The sequence below is a fragment of the Nycticebus coucang genome, chromosome 3 (genome assembly GCF_027406575.1).
Source record: "Nycticebus coucang isolate mNycCou1 chromosome 3, mNycCou1.pri, whole genome shotgun sequence".
Taxonomy (NCBI): Eukaryota; Metazoa; Chordata; class Mammalia; order Primates; family Lorisidae; genus Nycticebus; species Nycticebus coucang.
The window spans coordinates 4,186,565-4,207,287 of record NC_069782.1 but is presented as its reverse complement, the minus strand read 5'-3'; the positions used below and the strand labels follow the sequence as shown (position 1 = coordinate 4,207,287).

Sequence of the window (20,723 nt, the reverse complement as noted above, 5' to 3'; positions counted from 1 at the left end):
TGAGATCTGGCTTTGTTTATGCTGCTGAAAAATAGGAAATGAGGTAATGCCTTCAAATATGTAGTGTGATAATGAACTGTAAGTGTCTAAAAACAGGCAACTATGCACTTGATCCTTGCAGGGTCTGGGTTGAGTTTGGATTTAATTGCTACTTCCCGTGTGGGTGCCTTTTTAGGTACTAGTTGAGGCACACCTGCCTGAGGTCTGGGAACCTGTGATCAGGTTCAAAGTGCTAGGGTGGCGCCTGTGGCTCAAGGAGGAGGGCGCCGGTCCCATATGCTGGACGTGGGGGGGGGTTCAAACCCAGCCCCGGCCAAAAACCACAAAAAAACAAACAAACAAACAAAAAACAAAGTGCTATGCAAGGAGCCTGCAGCAACCACCTGAGAGCGCAGGCTTGCACCGTTAGGGAAGTGCTATCAGTAGTGATGACTTACTCTTCTGGGAAAATTTGAAATCACTGAAGTTTAGAATTCGGTACAGCCAGCAAAAGTTTAGCTTGTGCGTACTAATTTGCAGATGTGTAAATGTAGTATTTTGGGTTGAATTTGTAATTTTAATCTTAAATATGGAGAATCAAAAGCAGTTGAAAAATAATTGAAAGAACTAGATACAGATTTTCAGTTTTTTACCCTGGTAACAATTCTGAGCATTTGGTTTAAGTCTCAGGTTGACCAGTGACTGTTGAAAAAATTATTCTGGGGCGCGGCGGGGCGGGCCCAGCGCCGGAGGGCGGGGGGGAGGCAGGGTCTCTGTGTGTGGCTCAGGCTGGAGTCCACCGGCAGTGTCACAGCTCACTGCAGCCCTTAAACTCCTGGGCTCAAGCGATCCTCCTGCTTCAGTCTCCCGCCCAGGTGGACTGGGATTACAGACGCGCGCCACTATGCCGGGCTAACTTTTCTATTTTTCGTAGAGACGGTCTCTGTTGTCCAGGCCGGTCTCGAACTCTTGGCCTTCAGCGATTTTCCCGCCTCTGCCTCCAGAAGTGCTGCGATTAGGAGCGTGAGCCCCGGCGCCCGGCCGGATCCCTGTTTTTGAAAACGCGCTCGGGCTGTCCCGGAAGTTGGCGCTGCCCTGGGTCAGGTCCCGGACTAGTCCTGCTCCTGGGGCCATGGTGCCACGCAGCGGCCCAGGCTGCGCCTTGGTGCTCCTCTGCGCGGGCTTCCTGCTGCTGCGGTTTGATTTTATCAGCTGTGATGGCCTAATCGTATATGGGGCTTTGAACGAGAATGTAACTTTTGGTCCGTCAAACCATACGATGACTTTTCACGAGATCCTGTGGAAAAAACAGAAGAATAAAGTTATAGAATGGGACCGTTCGGTCATGAAACCTTTCCCACCTTTTCAGGGTAGAGTTCAATTAGACCATGTGTCTGGCAACCTCACTATCTTTAACTTAACATTATCAGATGAAGATGAGTACGAAATTGAATCACCAAATATGGCAGATACTGTCAAGTTCTTTCTTTATGTGATTGAGCCCATACCATCTCTTCAACTAAATTGTACATTGATTCATGGAAAAATTGTAGCCCAATGCTGGATCCCAGAGCATTATAACAACCATGTGGAACTTTTAAATTACTCGTGGTCTTGCCCTTGGGAACAATGCAAAAGTCACTCAAACAATGAAATATCTTTTACTATGGAAAGAGATCTCTCACAGGAAGTACAGTGTGTTGTAAGCAATAAAGTATCCATAAAGACATTAACGATCAGTTTGGAAACCTGTATCCCAAACACCGGTCATCCAAGGGTCAGGTATCCAATTATAGCATCACTACTAGTAGTGAGTTTACTAAGTGCTATATGGTTTTTAAAGGTATGCTAATGAAAGAAATCGCAGATGACATAAACAAATGGGAAAACGTCCCCTGCTCATGGATTGGTAAAGAATAAACATTTTTAAAATGTCAAAAAAAAAAAAAAAAAAAAAAAAAAAGAAAAAATTATTCTAATGTTGTGTCGAGAAGGTGGAGATAAAGGATTCCTTCTTCCCACGAGCAGGAGAGAGTAACTCTTCTGAAGTAACATGGGTTATCTGGGCAGGAGGGGATGGCCGGAAGTCAGCTGAGCGTCTTTAACCTTTCTGGTGGATTGGACAGGAAAGGCTCCTGAGTCCTGCCCTACAGTGGGAGGTGAGGAAGGGGAAGTCGGAGCCTGAGCTGTGTGACTCAGCCCTTTGAACTTCAGAGCACTTTCTTTTTTTTTTTTTTTTTTTGTAGAGACAGAGTCTCACTTTATGGCCCTCTGTAGAGTGCCGTGGCCTCACACAGCTCACAGCAACCTCCAACTCCTGGGCTTAAGCGATTCTCTTGCCTCAGCCTCTCGAGTAGCTGGGACTACAGGTGCCCACCACAACGCCCGGCTATTTTTTGGCTGCAGTTTGGCCGGAGCCAGGTGTGAACCCACCACCCTCGGTATATGGGGCCGCCGCCCAACTTCAGAGCACTTTCATGCGAGACATTCCTTAGCATTTGAGACTTGGCTGATTAGCAAGTATCCATATTTTGTAGCTGATAAAACTGGGGTTGGTGAGTAGTTAAGTCAGTTTTTGAAATCACAGGGCTAGGGGCCAGTCTTATATGGTAAAGAAATTATATACTATGGAACCTCAATAATATTTTCTTAGAAAAACATTTAGTAGGTTTAAAGAAAAACTGATGGGCACAGTGGCTCATGCCTGTGATCGTAACACTTTAGAAAGTGAGACAGGAGGATCACTTGAGCTCAGGAGTTTGAGGTTGCAATGGCATGATCACTGTTCACTGTACTCTAGCCTGGGCAACAGAGACCCTGTCTCAAAAAAAAAAAAAAACGAAAAACTTATTTGACCTTCGACACCTACGGTGACTCTTTGGGAATGAGGCTGAGGGTAGGGCCAAGCCCAGCTCTTGCCCCATCAGCCTTTCCCCTTGGGCAGGCTGCAACATCGGGGCTCATTCTCTCTGCATGTTGACTGTGCTTTCTTAGCATTTAGGGGAAGGTCATCATTGGCAGTTTGACAGAAGCTCTGAACCGTTTTACCTGGAAGAAAATTGTATGCATGCACATACACTCTCTGAGATGTTTTTAGGGGAAAACCTTGGGATCCCATTTAACTCTCCAATCTAATGATTATAGACTGCTTCCTTACTCTAGAAAGTTATTTGGGTTATCTGATTCTGATTTGGGGGGGATTATGTGTGAAATAAGTGGGTTTCAATCAGTGTTGGTTAGGACATGACAAAATGGGCATGTTCTGGAAAGCAATGCGACAGCATGTGCCAAGATATTTAACAGCGTTCGTATTTTTTTCTTTTCTTTCATTTTTTTTTTTTTTTTTGCAGTTTTTGGCTGGGGCTGGGTTTGAACCCGCCACCTCCAGCATACAGGGCCGGTGCCTTACCCCTTTGACCCACAGGTGCCGCCCAAGCGTTCGTATTCTTTAGCTTAGCAATTCTCAGAAATCTCTCAAAGAAGTCATTTCACAACCGATAAGCTTTGTGCACCAAGCTGGTTGTTAAGTTGTTACACTGACATCTTGCATAAGAAGGCATAAGATAATTCTACCCTGTTTCCCCGAAAGTAAGACAGTGTCTTATTTTAAGGTGTGCTCCCAAAGATGTGCTAGGTCTTATTTTCAGGGAACGCCTTATCTTTCCAGTAAGTAGGTCTTATTTTCGGAGGATGTCTTATTTTCCGGGAAAGGGTATGTATGTGCACCAAACTTAGTGTTTAATGACATAAAGGAATTTTTTTTTTTTTTTTTTTTTTTTGTAGAGACAGAGTCTCACTGTACCGCCCTTGGGTAGAGTGCCGTGGCATCACAGGGCTCACAGCAACCTCTAACTCTTGGGCTTACGCGATTCTCTTGCCTCAGCCTCCCAAGCAGCTGGGACTACAGGCGCCCGCCACAATGCCCGGCTATTTTTTTTATTGCAGTTTGGCCGGGGCTGGGTTTGAACCCGCCACCCTCTGCATATGGGGCTGGCGCCCTAGTCACTGAGCCACAGGCGCCGCCCCAGAATTTTTTTTTTTTTTTTTTGAGACAGAGTCTCACTGTGTTGCCCTCAGTAGAGTGCCATGGTGTTACAGTTCGCAGCTTAAGCAACCAAACCTTGGGCTTAAATTCTCTTGCCTCAGCCTCCCAAGTAGCTGGGACTACAGGCGCCTGCCACAACACTGGCTCTTTTTTTGTTGCAGTTGTTTAGCTGGCCTGGGCCAGGTTCGAACCCCTCACCCTCAGTGTATGTGGCTGGTGCCATAACCACTGTGCTACAGGTGTCAAGCCAAAGGAAATATTTTTATTATAATGTGTGGACAATTAGGCTATTACTATGTTCCCAAACAATGTAAACATTTTAGAAAGGGAAGTATGTTATTGTTCACAGGTAGGATTATAGGCTGTTTAAATTTAATTTTTCTGTACTTGTCTGCAGTAACTATTAGTTCTAGAATTGGGGAAAATGTGATTTTGGAAAAATTTAGACTGTGGAGATAGCTTGGTGATGGAGATCTCGGTGGTTTGAGATCCTGTTTTTCTGTAAGCTAAGAGTTGATTTTTTTTAACCTGGGTGATTTCTTGAGGCTGGATTTCAGTACAGCCATGGGGGGACTAGTTCCTTAGAAGTGGTGCTAGTGCCCCAGAGTGTCCCGCTGCGCCCACATCCCGTGCTCAGCTCCTTAGGGAGCTCCTGCGCTTCCAATGGAAAACTGCATCTTGGCTTGGCTTTGTTATGCCACTTTGCTGTTTGGTGTGTGTGGTGTTTTTTTTTTTTTTTTTTTTTTTTTGTCACCCAGGCTAGAGTATGTCAACCTCAAACTCCTGGGCTTAAGCGCTCTTCCTGCCTCAGCTTCATGAGTAGCTGAAACTACAGGTGCCTGACACCAAATCCAGCTAACTTTTCAATTTTAGTAGAGACAGAGTCTTGCTCTTGTTCAGGTTGGTCTCAAACTCCTGAGCTCAAGTGCTTCTCCCACCTTGACCTTGAAGAGTGCTGGGATTATAGGCGTACTTGCCATTTTTAAATTCTGTGTAAGTCATTTGGGTTCACGGCGACTGGAAGCCCTACCAGAATGTCCTCAGACAAGAAGCTGCATGAAAACCTCCAGCGTGGAGCCCCCTGGGCCTCTTTGCTTGTACACGTTAGTTCTTCCTTTTCTGTCCCTTCTAGGGCAACAAGAATCCAAGTGGCCTGTTAAGCTGCCCCAGAGTGGGAGCGGTGGCTCAGAGAGTATTGTGGAGGTGTGCTGTTTGTAAATAAAGGTCTAGGCCCTTCAGTTTTAATTTCAGCCTTAATGCTCTTCCAGAGTTGTTGTATTTGGGAAGTGGAAATCACATCTGACTAACTTTTCTCTTTAGGAGTCACAGATGGATTCGGTGGAAAAGACGACAAATAGAAGTGAACCAAAATCAAGGTAAATGAAGTCAGCTTTGAAGCAGGTTTATTTGCTTCATGAGTAGCATCTATCATGAGTCTACTTACTTAGTACGCACAAAAAAGTAGGTGAAAGGGAAATAAAAACATTGGGGCAAGAGGAATTTCAAGGGCCCTTAGCAGACTTTGCTTCACCATAAGGAACATTCCAGAAGCCAGTTTTCTGCCTAAGGAAGTGGTTGTAGTCTGGTCTTTTAAGCAGCAAGTAATTAGAGAGGCTGTGTCTAAGACTTGGAAGGGTCATGCTTCGCAGGAAAGAATTCTTTGACTACAAAGGGACAGCAGGTTATGATTCTTGCCATGGAATGGGTTGGTATTGGCAGGTGGCAGAAGACCAGGGTTTTGCCATGAATTTTCTTATAGTTTGGATTTACGAGCTGTTTACAACTTCAGAGGAAGCAAAACTGGGGCTGAGCTGCTTGTTCAAATAGGTGTCACTTAAGCATGTGTTAGATAGTGCAGGTGACTCAGGACGAGATACCACTGTCCCCATCCTGCAGGTCTGGGGAAGGACATGAGACATACACAAGGAACGAGACCCAGGCCCTGCCCTCCACTGAAAGGAGATGGAGAGGGTGTGCTCACGGCCAGGCCCAGCCTGCTCGCCAGGCTTTGTGTCTGCAGTGATTCTCTGTTGACTTTCATTCTCTCCCTCCCTCGTTTTTTAAGTAGAAAGTTTTTTTTTTTTTTTTTTGTAGAGACAGAGTTTTACTTTATGGCCCTCGGTAGAGTGCCGTGGCCTCACACAGCTCACAGCAGCCTCCAACTCCTGGGCTTAAGCGATTCTCCTGCCTCAGCCTCCCGAGCAGCTGGGACTACAGGCACCCGCCACAACGCCCGGCTATTTTTTTGTTGCAGCTTGGCCGGGGCCGGATTTGAACCCGCCACCCTTGGTATATGGGGCCGGCGCCCTGCTCAATGAGCCACAGGTGCCGCCCTTAAGTAGAAAGTTTTTAAAAAGTCTCATCCGAAATAGCCCCAAGAACTGCTGGTCATTGGGACTGGTGTCAGCGCAGCAGTGGCCCCAGGAATCCCTGCCCTTTGCTCGTGGAGAAGCTGCATCGAGGCTGCCATCAAGGCCGTGGAGCAGCTGGAGGTGCTCCACCCAGGGGACCTCGCGGAGTTCCGGAGGAAAGTGACAAAGGACCTCGGGATCTGCTGGTTGTTGCCCATGACCTGATCCGGAAGATGTCACCTGTGTCAGGTGCTTCAGGTTTCACAGGGCAGCTTTTGGTTCTAGACCAGCTTGGGTGGCCATGAACCTGATGTGAAACTTCTGTAAGCCTGTGTTGTGTTCATTTCTTTCTTTTTTTCTATTTTTTTTTTTTTTTTTTTTTTTGAGACAGGGTCTCATTTTGTCACTCTCGGTAGGATGCCGTGGCATCACAGCTCACAGCAACCTCCAACTCTTGGGCTTAAGTGATTCTCTTGTCTCAGCCTCCTGAGTAGCTGGAACTACAGGTGCCCACCACCACGTCTGGCTAATTTTTATTTTATTTTTATTTTTTTGAGATAGTCTCAAGCTATTGCCCTGGGTAGAGTGCCATAGCATCATAGCTCACAGCAACCTCCAACTCTTGGGCTCAAGCGATCCTCTTTCCTCATTTTCTATTTTTAGTAGAGATGGGTTCTCGCTTTTGCTCAGACTGGTCTTGAACCCGTGAGCTCAAACAGTCCACCGACCTCAGCCTCCCAGAACGCTAGGATTACAGCCACCATCCTGGGCCTGTGTTTTTATTTCTCAGCAGTCGGGCTGAGGGGCCAAAAATGTTTCTGTCAGGATGTCATTAGTTTTTAGACAGAAGTAATGCCAGGCACAGTGTTGCCTCCTAGAGTAGCCCGTCTTAAATGGAGCCTGACCACATGAGGTTGTCCGGAATATTGTCATGCTGCAGTGGGTACGAGCTGTGTGACTTCATTCATCTAGTGAAGAGGTCTCTGTTAGTAGGTTTTTTTTTTTTTTTTTGCAGTTTTTGGCTGGGGCTGGGTTTGAACCCACCACCTCTGGCATATGGGGCTAGTGCCCAGTTAGTAGGTTTTGGTGTAATCAGGGTAGTCGCATCTGTTCAGGTGACATGGAGTTCTTAGGAAACACTTTAAGAAGGGACAGGCCACACCTCCTTTGTGAGTAGAAATGACTTGCAGGAGAACGCATGGAAAGCTGAACTAGTGGTGAGGGGAAAGAATCAAGTTTAGGCTGTGTAGAAAGCCCCCAGAACTTTGATGTGCTCGCCCTTGTAATTCTCATGAAAGCCGGGGGAGGCTCCCAAGGAGAAGGCGGTGCTGGAGACCGGCCCCAGCGTTGGTTACCCAGCCAGTAGTCCTCAAGGGCAGCGTTCTCAGCTCCAGCTCTAAGTTGGGAGCTACAAGGGATGTGGCTTTGGCCAGCGGGAGGCAGAGATGGGAGGGCTTGGGAAGGCCTGTGGACTACGTCTATTTTCCTGTCATTGGCCAGAGTTTATGGGGGCTGCACCTAGCTCTGTTGATCTGAGTTTTTAGTTAGGTGACTGTGCCAAACATAGGTGTCGAGTTATGGACAACTCTCATTGTGGGTCGGGTTGGCCCATTGCAGTGCAAACCCGCCCTCCTGTGTGTCTTCATGATGGAGGTCCTGGCACATGGCCGTGCCTGCCCCTCAGATGCTCTGTGTGGCTGTGAGCCTGCTTTGTACTCTTGGGATTGCAGCCTCAAGGCCTAAAGTATTCGCTCTGTGACCCTTTATACAGGGTTTGCTAACTCCTGTCACAGGAAGAGGGGAAGGGCTATCGGACTGCAAGGCAGCATTGAGGGTCCTCACCGTCACCCATTTGAAGAGAGGCTAGCTGGAGTGAGTAATTGTTTAGATTAGGAGGTGAGCACTTTGAGCATCAGTCAGCTCCTTTGCCTATGTTTGGAAGCCTCCTTCAGGAGTCCCAGCGAGGCCAGGCAGTACGGCCATGTCCCTGCTGTGTGAGCAGTTTGAAAGATCAAGTACAGGGAAGCACGGGGTTGGTTTGAGGGAATCCAACAGTGGCAGAGGAGGAAGAGGGACAGGGACAGAGAGTGTACTTAGGGGAGCACTCGTGGTGATCACTGACGGACTCTAAACTGTTTAATGGGAGAAGGCAGGGTGTCAGGAGCAAGTGACTGGGGCCAGTGGCTCACAGGCTGTGATGGGGGGACGCTTCCTTGAGAGCTGGGGTGCTAAACATGGGAGGTGGGTATGGGACTGGGCCAGTAGTTCTGGGAAGGATCCAACTATTGGTACACGTAACACATCTGGAGTGGGGCTGTAGGTTATGGTTGACGTGACCCCGGGAGGACAGTGATGGAGAAAACTAGGGGCTGTGATACACAAAGGGTCATCTAAGTAGACATGTGAGTCACCACTTGACAGAGCCAGGGCCAAACCCCCCACTTCACCGTCCAGAGGGCTTGGGAGAGCCCCAGGTTTCAGCTGAGGGAGGAGGTGGATGCTCCCAGAAGAGGGTGGGGAGGTGGGGTTTGCTGTTGGCAGACCCAGTGGGGACAGTGGAGGCGTTTTGGGAATGGGAGCATGTCAGAAGATGGTGCGCCCAGAGCCATGGGGGTGACGGGAATGTTGTGAGTCCTGGGCTTCTTGATATGGTGACAATTGACAGAAACGGGACAGAGGGTGTGGGGATGGCTTCTGGGAGCCAGCTACCAAGATGGGGTGCTGGGGAGGCCTCACGCTGGGCAGTTGTTTGCTGCAGCCACTTCCTTCTCCATGGCCACCCTGCCAAAGTCTTGCCCCCAGCAGTCCCCTGAGGCACCTTTGGTCAAGCCCATCGGTGGCCAGTGGGACTGTCCTGTCACTGTTCTCAGCAGTGTGTGGAACTCACTAAATTTAAGGTGTTGCTGGGACACACACCATGTCCTGTGCCACCAAAGGAGAGGAAATGAGGCCTTCACAGCTTCCTTGAGGGGAAGCCGGCCTTTCCACAGTCCGGCCTCACGTGCTGACGTGTCCTGCACGCCCTCCTAACCCTGGGGCCTCCTGAGCTGTCACTCAGTGCCTGTGCGCTTGCTCCCCTCCCCTCCTCACTCTGCAGAAGCCACAGTCCTGGGCCTCCGCAACAGGCCCGCGTCCGAGAGGCCTTCCTGCTGCCCCGGCCTGTCCTTTCTCTGCTATACTTGTCCCACTGCGTCTGCCACGGTCTGTGTCTCCCACGTTTGTATGCTTCCTGTTACCCTTCCAGAGTTTTAATAAGACTGAGGCCTGGGCAGCGCCTGTGGTTCAAAGGAGTAGGGCTCCGGCCCCATATGCCGGATGGAGGTGGTAGGTTCAAACCCAGCCCTGGCCAAAAACTGCAAAAAACAAACAAAAACCGAGGCCTGGATTTTTTTTCCCTTTTAGACTTCTGTTCTCTAGCACCCGAATGTTACTTGCTCAGATGCTTGGTACTGTTGAACTGACGTCTGTAACTCTGGCTCCACCTTTCCCTAGCGCACGGGCGACACCAAACCCAGCTTCTTCCAGGACTGCCTGATGGAGGTGTTTGGCAGCCTGGAGCAGCACATCCAGAACCCCCTGGTGCTGCAGTCCATCCTCGGCCTGATGGAGAGGGGCACCATGGTGCTGACCACCAACTACGATAACCTGCTGGAGATCTTTGGCCTGCAGCAGAACAAGCCCATGGAGTCTCTGGACCTGAAGGACAAGACTAAGGTGTGGACCGCAGGCGCAGGGAGGGTGGCAGGTGCAAGGAAGAGGCTCTACATGTTGGCCCTGCTGGGTGGGAGGCAGCCTTCACGTTTATAGCAGTGAATTAATAACGAAAAGCATAGACTGGCAGCTCCCAGGTGCCGTGTTCCCTAGGAAACGAGAGCCAAGTCTTGACAGGTTGTGCTGGTGGGTTTCCTCCGGGCAGGCTAATTAGAAATATGGGCCGTAAAGAAAATAAAAGCAAAATCACTGTCAGTCCTGTTGCTATGAGTTTTTTCTTTAACAAATTGGGATGGTAATATATGCAAAGTTTTTATTTTTATTTATTTATTTTTTTGAGACAGAGTCTCAAGCTGTCACCCTGGGTAGAGTGCTGTGGTGTCACAGCTCACAGCAACCTCCAACCCTTGGGCTTAAGCTATTCTCTTGCCTCAGCCTCCCAAGTAGCTAAGACTAAAGGTGCCCGCCACATCACCCGGCTATTTTTTGGTTGTAGTTGTCATTGTTTGGCAGGCCTGGTCTGGGTTCCAACCCGCCAGCTCTGGTGCATGTAGCTGGTGCCCTAGCTGCTTGAGTTACAGGCGCTGAGCCTATGCAAAGTTTTTAATCCTAATTTATTATATACTTGAATATTGTTCTGTCATTAAGCTGTTGTTTTTTTTCTTTTGAGAGAGTCTCACTTTGTCACCCTCAGTAGAGTACTATGGCATCATAGCTCACAGCAACCTCAAATGCTTGGGCTCAAGTGATCCCCTTGCCTCAGCCTCCCATAGCTGGGACTATAGGCACCTGTCACAACGCCTGGCTATTTTTTGGTTGTAGTTGTCATTATTTGGCAGGCCCTGGCTGGATTTGAACCCACGAGCTCTGGTGTATGTGGCTGGCGCCTTAGCTGCTTGAGCTACAGGCGCCGAGCCAACGTCTGGCTATTAGAGATGGGATCTCGATTCTGGCTCAGTCTGGTCTTGAACTCATGAGCTCAGGCAACCCCCCCACCTTGGCTCCCAGAGTGCTAGGATGACAGGATTTGCTACTGCGCCCAGCCCATTGAGCTGTTTTTAAGTCTGATTTTAAATTTATTATAATTGTTACCATTATTATACTTCTGTTGTAGCATTATTTATAATTGTGAAAGTCTTCTGTATTCCTCTGTTCTTCAGGATCCATTCCTAGAAGAGTTTCAGGGTCAGAGGGTTTGGGTATTTTAAAGACTGATGCGGGCCAGGCATGGTGGCCCATGCCTGTAATCCCAGCACTATGAGAGACTGAGGAAGGAGGATTACATGAGTTGAGGAGTTTGAAACCAGCCTGGGCAACATAGTGAGACCCTGTCTCTACAGAAAATTTAAAGAGTAGCCAAGCATGGTGGCAGTACCTGCAGTCCCAGCTATATTAGAGGCTGAAGCAAGAGGATCACTTGAGCTCAGGACTTTGAGACTGCAGTGAGCTATGAAGCTACTGCACTGTAGCCTGGGTGACAGGGCAAGACCCAGTGTCTGATTGATAATCCAGGCATGGTGGCTCACACCTGTAATTCCAGAACTTCAGGAGGCCAAGGCAGAAAGATTGCTTGAGAGCAGGAATTTGGAATAGAGATATAACTTACCAAATTGTCTGCTAGAAAAATCACCAGTTATAGGCTGGATGCAGTGGCTCACTCAACACCTGTAATCCCAGCACTCTGGGAGACTGAGGCCGGTGGATCGCCTGAGCTCACAAGTTCAAAACCAGCCTGAGCTAGAGTGAGACCTTGTCTCTAAAAGCCAGGTGTTGTGGTGGGCACCTATAGTCCCAGCTACTCAGGAGGCTGAGGCAAGAGAATTGCTTGAGCCCAAGAATCTGAGGTTGCTGTGAGCTGTGATGCTACAGTACTCTACTGAGGACAACATAGTGAGACTGTCACAAAACAAAACAAAAAAAAATCACCAGTTAGACTTCCGTGCATGGGAGCATCCATTTCCCATATCTTGTCAACACTTACGTGTTAAACAAAATGAAATACACTTCACCCATTTGATTGAAGTTGTAAGGAACTTACAATTTTCAAACTCCTGGGCTCAAGTGATCCTTCTGCCTCAACCTCCCAAGTAGCTAGGACTATAGGTACATGCCACAATGCCTGGCTAATTTCTGTATTTTTGGTAGAGATGAGGGGGTCACACTCTTGGCTCAGACTGGTCTCAAACTCCGGAGTTCAACAGATCTTTTGCATCAGCTTCCCAGAGTGCTAGGATTACAGGTGTGAGCTGATGCGCCTAGTGTACATAGCTGTCATTAAAGAAGTTCTTTATTATGACAGGAATAATTAGTATTAACAAGCTGAGTTTTTTTCTTTAAATAATTACATGCAGAAAAATAAAATCCATCCAGGTTGTTTAAAAAAAGTCACAAGCAGTTTCTTAACGTTTAGAAATTTCACTAAGTTCTCAACACTAATCATAGTGAAACTTTAATATTGCCTATGTCTTATTTAAATGCTTCCCATTATTAAAATGTGTTAACATTCATTTTCAGGGGACTTAATGACTTCAGTGTCCTTAAGGCTCATAGGTGGCTTTACTGTGAGCTTTTTAACAATTTCTGTAGTAACACATTAAGGAAAGCAGGGTCATTGGCTTCTCTCTCTCTCTTTTTTTTTGAGACTGAGTTTTACTCTGTCGCCCTCGGTAGAGTGCTGTGACATCACAGCTCACGGCAACCTCAAACTCTTGGGCTTAAGCAATTTTCTTGCCTCAGTCTCCCGAGTAGTTGGTACTACAGGCGCCCGCCACAACGCCTGGCTATTTTTTTGTTGTAGTTGTCTTTTTTTTTTTTTTTTTTTTTTAAAGCAGGCCTGGGCTGGGTTTGAACTCGCCAGCCCCAGTGTATGTCGCTGGGGCCCTAATCACTGAGGTACGGGGTGCCAAGCCTCATTGGCTTCTCTTATGTATTAAAAGTATAATTATACATCGAAACATCTCTTCTTTCCAAGGTACATTTGAAAAATCATAAATATAAATATTTTTTAAAGTGTTTGAAATATTAGTAACATGAGGATTTTTGTCTTGGGCTTGATTTCTCACAGGTCCTTCAGTGGGCGAGAGGCCACATCACATATGGAGTCCTTCACATTCATGACCCCTGTGGGATGGTGTTGGACCCATCAGGATATAAAGATGTCACTCAGGATCTGGAAGTCATGGTACAGCCTGTCCTAACGAGGCATTTGCATCCCCTGGGGAATTTGTGGTGACCCACTGGCCTTTTGGCTGCAGCCTGAGTGGTTTCTCAGACCCCAGGGGTTCTTTTTTTTGTTTTTTGAGACAGAGTCTGTGTCACCAGCCTGGGTATATGTGGCCGGTGCCCTACCCACCTAGCTATGGGTGCCACCACTCCAGGGGTTCTTGTCATTTAGATTGGCACTTTACACAGCTGCCGGGGATATGGTGCATCTTAGGTCCTCACTAGACTCTGGCACTGTGCATTTGAAGTGATGCTCAGTGAATGTTTGAGGAAGGCCATGATTCCTTTTTTTTTTTTTCTTGTTGAGACAAGCTGTCACCCTGTTGCCTGGGCTAGAGTACAGAGGCGTCGTGGCTCACACTCCCGGGTGATCCTCCGGCGTTGGCCTCCCAGAGTGCTGGGTTAGAGGTGTTGAGCCATTGTGCCTGGCCTAATGATTTCTTTGAAAGCACAGATCTGATCTTACCCTCTCTGTGCCATCCCCAGAGAGTGGTTCTCTCTAGCCCAGGGATATAGTGAAACTCTTCAGCATTAACAGGGCCCTGGGCAATCTTTGTTTTTTGTTTTTTTTTTTTGAGGCAGAGTCTCACTGTGTCACCCTCAGTAGAGTGCTATGGCATCATAGCTCACAGCAACCTCCAACTCTTGGGCTTAAGTGATTCTCTTGCCTCAGCCTCCCAAGTAGCTGGGACTACAGGCACCTGCCATAATGCCTGGCCATTTTTTTTGGTGTAGTTGTCATTGTTGTTTCAGGCCTGAGCTGGGTTTGAACCCACGCAGCCCCCGAGTATGTGGCTGGCGCCCTAACCACTGGGCTGTGGGAGCCCAGCCAACACTGGACAATCTAGAATGTTCTCTAGTTGCTCCCCTCCATTGCAGTTCTGTGTTCATCCCAGGTATCTTTGTGTCTGAAATTTTCTTTCCTCTTGTTTTTTTTTTTTTTTTTTGTAGAGACAGAGTCTCACTGTACCGCCCTCGGATAGAGTGCCGTGGCATCACACGGCTCACAGCAACCCCCAACTCTTGGGCTTAAGCGATTCTCTTGGCTCAGCCTCCTGAGTAGCTGGGACTACAGGCGCCCACCACAATGCCCGGCTATTTTTTTTTGTTGTTGTTGCGGTTTGGCCAGGCCTGGGTTTGAACCCACCACCCTCGGCATATGGGGCCGGCGCCCTACTCACTGAGCCACTGGCGCCGCCCTCTTTCCTCTTGTTTTAAAACTTCATTCTGTCTAGGGCATCAAGAAAGCCTCACAGAGAATGAAGTGTGGGAAAGCTGTGCTCCCGGGACTTTTCAGTGCTTCTGTTAGTGTGCAGAGAATGCTTGTGGATTTACATGTGGGCCGGGTCTTATGTTTCCCATTTTAATTCCTGGGCCTGTGTAACACGGGCTAGATGATGGCAGGACGAGTGGTTGGGCGTCTACCTTTCACTCACACAGTTAACGCTGTGGGCTGGGTTGAGAGACGTGCGCTGATACTGGCCCTCTCTGAGACTGGATTCTGAATTGGCGCCTCTCTGCTTGCCTGAGGGAGCCCACCCCCTTGGTCATTGCTGGTCCTCTCCTCCCATCTCCTGCTGACTGCCCCTCTACCCAGGAAAGGTCTTGTGTGATGCTGAGGCAGGTGTTAATTTGAGGGCATTGCATGTGCATGATTCTGGACTGGAAGAATGCTAATGTCATTATTTTGTGGTTTAGTAATGTAAAATTATGCCTAATTGTAGGAGATTTGAGTGACTACTGGTAAGTAGGGAGGGGTGGACCATATGCTGTCCTTATCTTAGACAAGGTGTGTTCGTCTGGTCACTGACTTTTGGCATAAGCCACTTGTCCTGGCTCAGATCGGGAGAGGTTGCCTGCCCTTGCTTAGGAAGTGCCCCAGAACTTGTACCGCACCAAATCTTTACTGTTCGTGGGCTGTGGAGAGACGCTCCGGGACCAGATATTCCAGGCTCTCTTCCTTTACTCTGTGCCAAATAAGGTGGATTTGGAGCACTACATGGTGGTGCTCAAGGAGGATGAAGACCATTTCTTTAAGCATCAGGCAGATATGCTTTTGCATGGAATCAAAGTAGTATCCTACGGGGACTGTTTTGACTATTTTCCTGGATATTTGCAAGACCTTGCCACTCAGATCTGCAAACAGCGAAGTCCAGGTACTGGGTTCTCTCTTCACTTCCCACGTACAAAAGTACAAAACGCACAGGGTTCTTCCAGTTTTGGTGGTATAATTTATATACCATAAAATTCACCAATCTTCCAGTTATGTTTTAAAAAAGGCCTCTGGGTAATTTAAAATTGGGATAATTTGTGACAGTTGATACATAAACTAAGTTTAAGATATGAAACAAATATTATGGTTGGAACGTGTCATGTTTCAGGTCATGTTATCCAGGCCAGTCCCGTCAGTTGGGATGTTTAACACCAGAAGGTGCAGATAGCTGGTACCTTTATCGTGTCATAACAGTTCAAAAGTTAAAATTTCAAAAGCACAAAATGACTTTGTGAAGAAATTTCTTTTTTCAAATGTACTTTCCCTGTTCTGAGTGCAATGCTGTTTAGCGATGGTCCTTGGCTCTTTTGAGAATTGTCACGCCAGAATGACTAGAACGATTGGGAAATTCCTAAACTTGGTTCTTTTGACATAAGAGCAGTAAGGGCTTTAAGTTTGGTATCATCAAACGTTGATGAAAGCGCTGACAAAGGTCTGTGAGCCTCGCATAGTTGTAACATGGAGCCAGGTGTCCTCACATACACAGAGGAACTGGGTCAGCCTCGGAGATGTTTGTGTATGGCCAGCTGTAAGCTGAAGACTAGGGAATGTATACGTTATCCAGTAGCTAAATGACAAAGTGGGCTGATTTAAGATTTACTCATTTCCATGAATAAAAATGGGGGGTAATCGTCAGTTTGTTAACTAGAGCAGAGAGGAATTTAATGCTTACCAAGCTGCCGGGCATTACACTGCTACAAATATTTATTTTGAGACAGTCTCACTATGACGCCCTCAGTAGAGTGCTGTGGTGTCACAGCTCAGCTCACAGCAACCTCAAACTCTTGGGCTTAAGCGATTCTCATGCCTCACCCTCCCAAATGGTTGGGACTACAGGTGCCTGCCACAACGCTTGGCTATTTTTTGTTGCAGTTGTCATTGCTGTTGAGCTGGCCCAGGCCAGGCTTGAACCCACCAGCCTCTGTATGTGGCTGGCGCTGTAACCACTGTGCACTGAGCCTTTTTTTTTTTTTTTTTTTCCCCACCCTTGGTAGAGTGCAGTGGAGTCATAGCTCACAGCAACCTCAAACTCTTGGGCTCAAGTGATCCCTTTGTCTCAGCCTCTGAAGTAGCTGGGACTACAGGCACCTGCCACAATGCCCAGCTAGTTTTAGAGACAGAGCCTTGCTCTGGCTCAGGCTGGTCTCGAACCTGTGAGCTCAGGCAGTCCACTTGCCTTGGCCTCCCAGAGTGCTAGGATTACAGTCATGAGCCACCATGCCTGGCACATCTTACATTCTTTATTTTATTTATTATTTTTTGAGACAGAGTCTCATTATGTCGCCCTGGGTAGAGTGGTGTGGTGTCACAGCTCACAGCAACCTCAGAACCTTGGCCTTAAGTGATTCTCTTGCCTCAGCCTTCCAAGTAGCTGGAACTATAGGCACCCACCACAATGCCCGGCTGTTTTTTTGTTGCAGTTGTTGTTTAGCTGGCCCAGGCTGGTTCTAACTCACCACCCTCTGTATGTGGCTGGCGCTGTAACCAATGTGCTATGGGCGCAAAGCCCTTGATTTTATTTTTTAATAGCAGTATCCACTGCTACTAACTAGGTGATGTTTTTAGATAACGAGACAAGCTCAGATGAGTAAGTGGCCTTGTTAATGCCCTGCACTGTGTCCTGGGGCCAGCGCGGCTCCAACCATCCTCCTACTTCCTCCACAGCATGACTCCCCAAGAGACAGGGTCCAGGGTCAACTATGCTCAGATACCTGGAATGTGTGGCTGAGTGGCTTCCTGTCCTGATGAGGCCCGTTTTCCAGGCCTTGGCAGCTGTGTGGATTTGACAAGCTGCCTTCATTCAGACTTGTAATCTGTCAGGAAGGACGTCCGTACTTGAATTCATGGAGCACCTCTCCTGATGGGAGAGGAGGCCCATTGACGGCATAAACTAGCCTTCGTGCTCCCAGGGCCTTCACAGTCAACCGGTCCTCACGTGTGTCAGCCCTTGGAGGTGGACAAGGAGGGCAGCAAGTAGCCAGGATGGGCCAGCACTGCCCTGCCTCAGCGCGGCTTGAGGGGAGGGCATGTGAGGTCTCAGTTGTGCCGTTCTTCCTTCCTCAGATGCTGACCGGTGGACAGCACCACCTTCTCGGGTAATACAGATCTTTTCTTTTGCCAGCCTTTTTTTTTGCCTACACATTCCTGTTGCTAATTATAGAATCATAAGCGTTTCTCTCATTAAACAAGCCTGTATGAAAACAGCCCCATGGGATGATCACTAGCTATGCCTTTACTGCAGTCCTTGTCACAGTGGATTAAAAATCATCGTTCCAATAAGGACGCACACTGAACCCAACACGCGCTGTCTGGCACCTGAGAGCTGCTATTTGTGTTACACCATTTGGTACCGGATGTAGAAACTTAGCATGACCTATTCCTTCTGCAGTTTCAATTGTAGCTTTCGTGCAAAAATTTTCTGTTTAATACTCATTTGAAATGTGAATGGTCTTCTTGCTGGACTCAGTCCTGTTTAAAATTTTTGGTTTGTTTTGGGTTTTTTTGAGCTAGTCTTACTTTGTCACCCGCAGAGTACTGTGGCGTCATAGCTCACAGCAACCTCAGACTTTTGGGCTCAAGTGATCCTCTTGCCTCAGTCTCCCCAAGTAGGTGGGACTACAGGCGCCTGCCACAAGGCCAGGCTAGTTTTTCTGTTTTTAGTAGAGACAGGGTCTTGCTCAGGCTGATCTTATACTTGTGAGCTGAGGCAGTCCACCTGCCTCGGCCTCCAGAGTGTTGGGACTATAGGTGTGAGCCACCACCCCTGGCCTCAGTCCTGTTTATAAGTTAACAGCATCCTCTGTGAACTGGGTCCCAGGTGTCTCTACTTTGAGTCAGTTGGGTGAAGAGGGTCTGGTCAGTAGAGGCCTCTGTGCAGCTGTTTTCTCTGCCTGCTGGGCCCAGCCTGCCCACAGACAGGGAGATGCATACAGGTGTGGGCGCTGCTCTCGGCAGCGCTGGTGGTGGGTGTGGTCACTGCAGCATTTATAGAATTGTTGCTCTCAGCATTCAATTTCCACCCTATTTCCATGTGAAAGGACATAGTTATTAAAGTTGCTTGCTTAGTTAAAAGGACCATTTTCTTTTCGAAGGAGCATTAACTGGATTGATAAAGTCTGTAGTACATAGCAGGAATCATTTGGCCAGTGGCTTCAGTGAGATATGATATATAAATTGTTCCTTAGAGGGTGGATTCTAGAATAAGTAAGCTTTTTAATAAGTTTTCATCTTTCAGGTAATACATGTCAGGACTGTGCAAAGAGGAAGGTAGAAGAGAATGGAATTGAAGTGTCAAAGAAACTCAGACAATCGGATACTGGTATTGTTTCCTTTTGGTGGGGAACTGGGGGTCGTTGGTCTAAGGCCCGTGGTGAGAGGAGCATGTCCCACTGTCAGTCAGCACAGGGGTTCGGGTGGAGCTTGCCCTCTCACACCACCCCCATTCCCACTGCCCAGACGTGTTCCCTTTTAGAAGTTTCTGTTCACAGGCTGGGTGAGGTGCTCACGCCTATAATCCCAGCACTCTGGGAGCCTGAGGCGGGCGGATTGCTTAAGCTCGAGAGTTCGAGACTAGCTTGAGCCAAGAGTGAGACCCCTGTCTCTAAAAACGTATCTGACCATGGTGGGGGACACCTATAGTACCAGCTACTTGGGAGGCTGAGGCAAGGGAATCACTTGAGCCTAAGAGTTTGAGGTTGCTGTGAGCTATGATACTATAGCACTCAACCGCAGGGTGACTGAGTGAGACTCTGCCTCCCCCCCAAAAAAAATTTCTGTTAAGCATGTTTAAGGCTGCACGAATCACAGGGTCAGCTCACTGGATGATTTTCATTGAGTGGAAACATCCAGCTGATCACACCCAGCTCAGGGAACAGCATGGCTAGGACCCCTCTCGCCACTTTCCCATCACACCCAAAGTGACCACGAGCCTGATTACACCACTTTATTCTCTAGAGAAAACCACTTCAAATCGTTTTTGCTTTTTTACTTCTATCAGTAAGATTTATTTAAACCAGTGGTGCCCAACCTTTTTGGCACCAAGGACTAGTTTCCTGGGGTTGAGGTGGATGGGATGGGAGGTGGAGCTCAGGCAGATGGGGAGTGGCTGTAAATACAGATGAAACTTTGCTCCCTCAGCCACGCCTCCAGTTGTGATGGAGCTGGTTCCTAGGCGTGGACCAGGACCTTTTTGGCATCAGGGACTGGTTTTGTGGAAGACAGTTTTTCTTGGATGGGGGGGAAATGGGACCTGGTCACACAGCATCATCGCCTGAGCTCTGCCTCCTAACAGACCCCTGACTGGTACCAGTCCGTGGCCTGGGGGCTGGAAACCACAGGCTTACACGTGTGAATGTTTCTTTAAACGTTTTAAGAGTATTTCTATTGATGCTAGGAAAAGTGATCTAGCTACCTCATGCTGGCCTTTGCTATACTTTCCTCCTCATCCTCTCCCCAGGTTTTGGTAGTGCTTGTTCTTCAGCTTAAATAATGTCCTTAAACCTGACTTCCCATTATGAAATCTGAGCTGTGGGGGGCCCCCCTTCTTCATCCCACTCACTAAGCCTGCCAACTTTTCATGTTACCAGTGTGGAACACCATGGTTACAGCACAGAAAGGAAATGAGGCCTCTAGTTTGTCTGCAGGTTGATTCCAAAAGCATTTACTTTATTAAAAACAGTGTATTCCTTCCTGCCACTTGAGTGTGATGTTGATGGGTCCAATGCCATGACTCCTGGCCCTTGCAGGACATGTTCTCAATATCAAGCTCAAGTTTGGTTTTTTTACATTTGTCTTCCAGTTTTGATTACTTCAGGAGGGAACCTTAAGACATTTGTATTTTTTTTTATTTTTTGAGACGTTTTTAGATTCCTCTTGTGTAAAAATAACATGTTTCTCAGTATTCTTAAATGTGTGCATGCTCTTAACCACACCACCCCTCATGACAGACACCTGCATACTTGCCACCCTTGAACGGCCCTTCCTCTCTTAGATCGGTACCTGGGGCTTCCTCGTGAGGCCCCTGCAGACCCCAGCTGTGAGGGTCACTCTCAGGGGCTGTGTGGTCCTTGTGCTCATTGATCCCTGGACTGTAGGACTCTCCACGATTCCCCAGGAGCTTCAGTGTCTTGAATGCCAGATTTGC

At 47.9% G+C, this 20,723-nt stretch overlaps 1 protein-coding gene across 1 annotated transcript; it reads left to right on the top strand.

Annotated features, from left to right (window-relative positions):
- Nucleotides 1-1,111: 1,111 nt before the first annotated feature.
- Nucleotides 1,112-20,659, top strand: FAM118A (family with sequence similarity 118 member A). Its single transcript, XM_053583338.1, is given in 11 exon segments — nucleotides 1,112-1,231; nucleotides 5,345-5,400; nucleotides 6,367-6,401; nucleotides 6,404-6,567; nucleotides 6,570-6,617; nucleotides 9,868-10,089; nucleotides 13,151-13,267; nucleotides 15,179-15,464; nucleotides 17,645-17,654; nucleotides 18,790-18,899; nucleotides 20,571-20,659. Coding segments are annotated over 11 exon segments (1,257 nt in total).
- The last annotated feature ends 64 nt before the right edge of the window (nucleotides 20,660-20,723 follow it).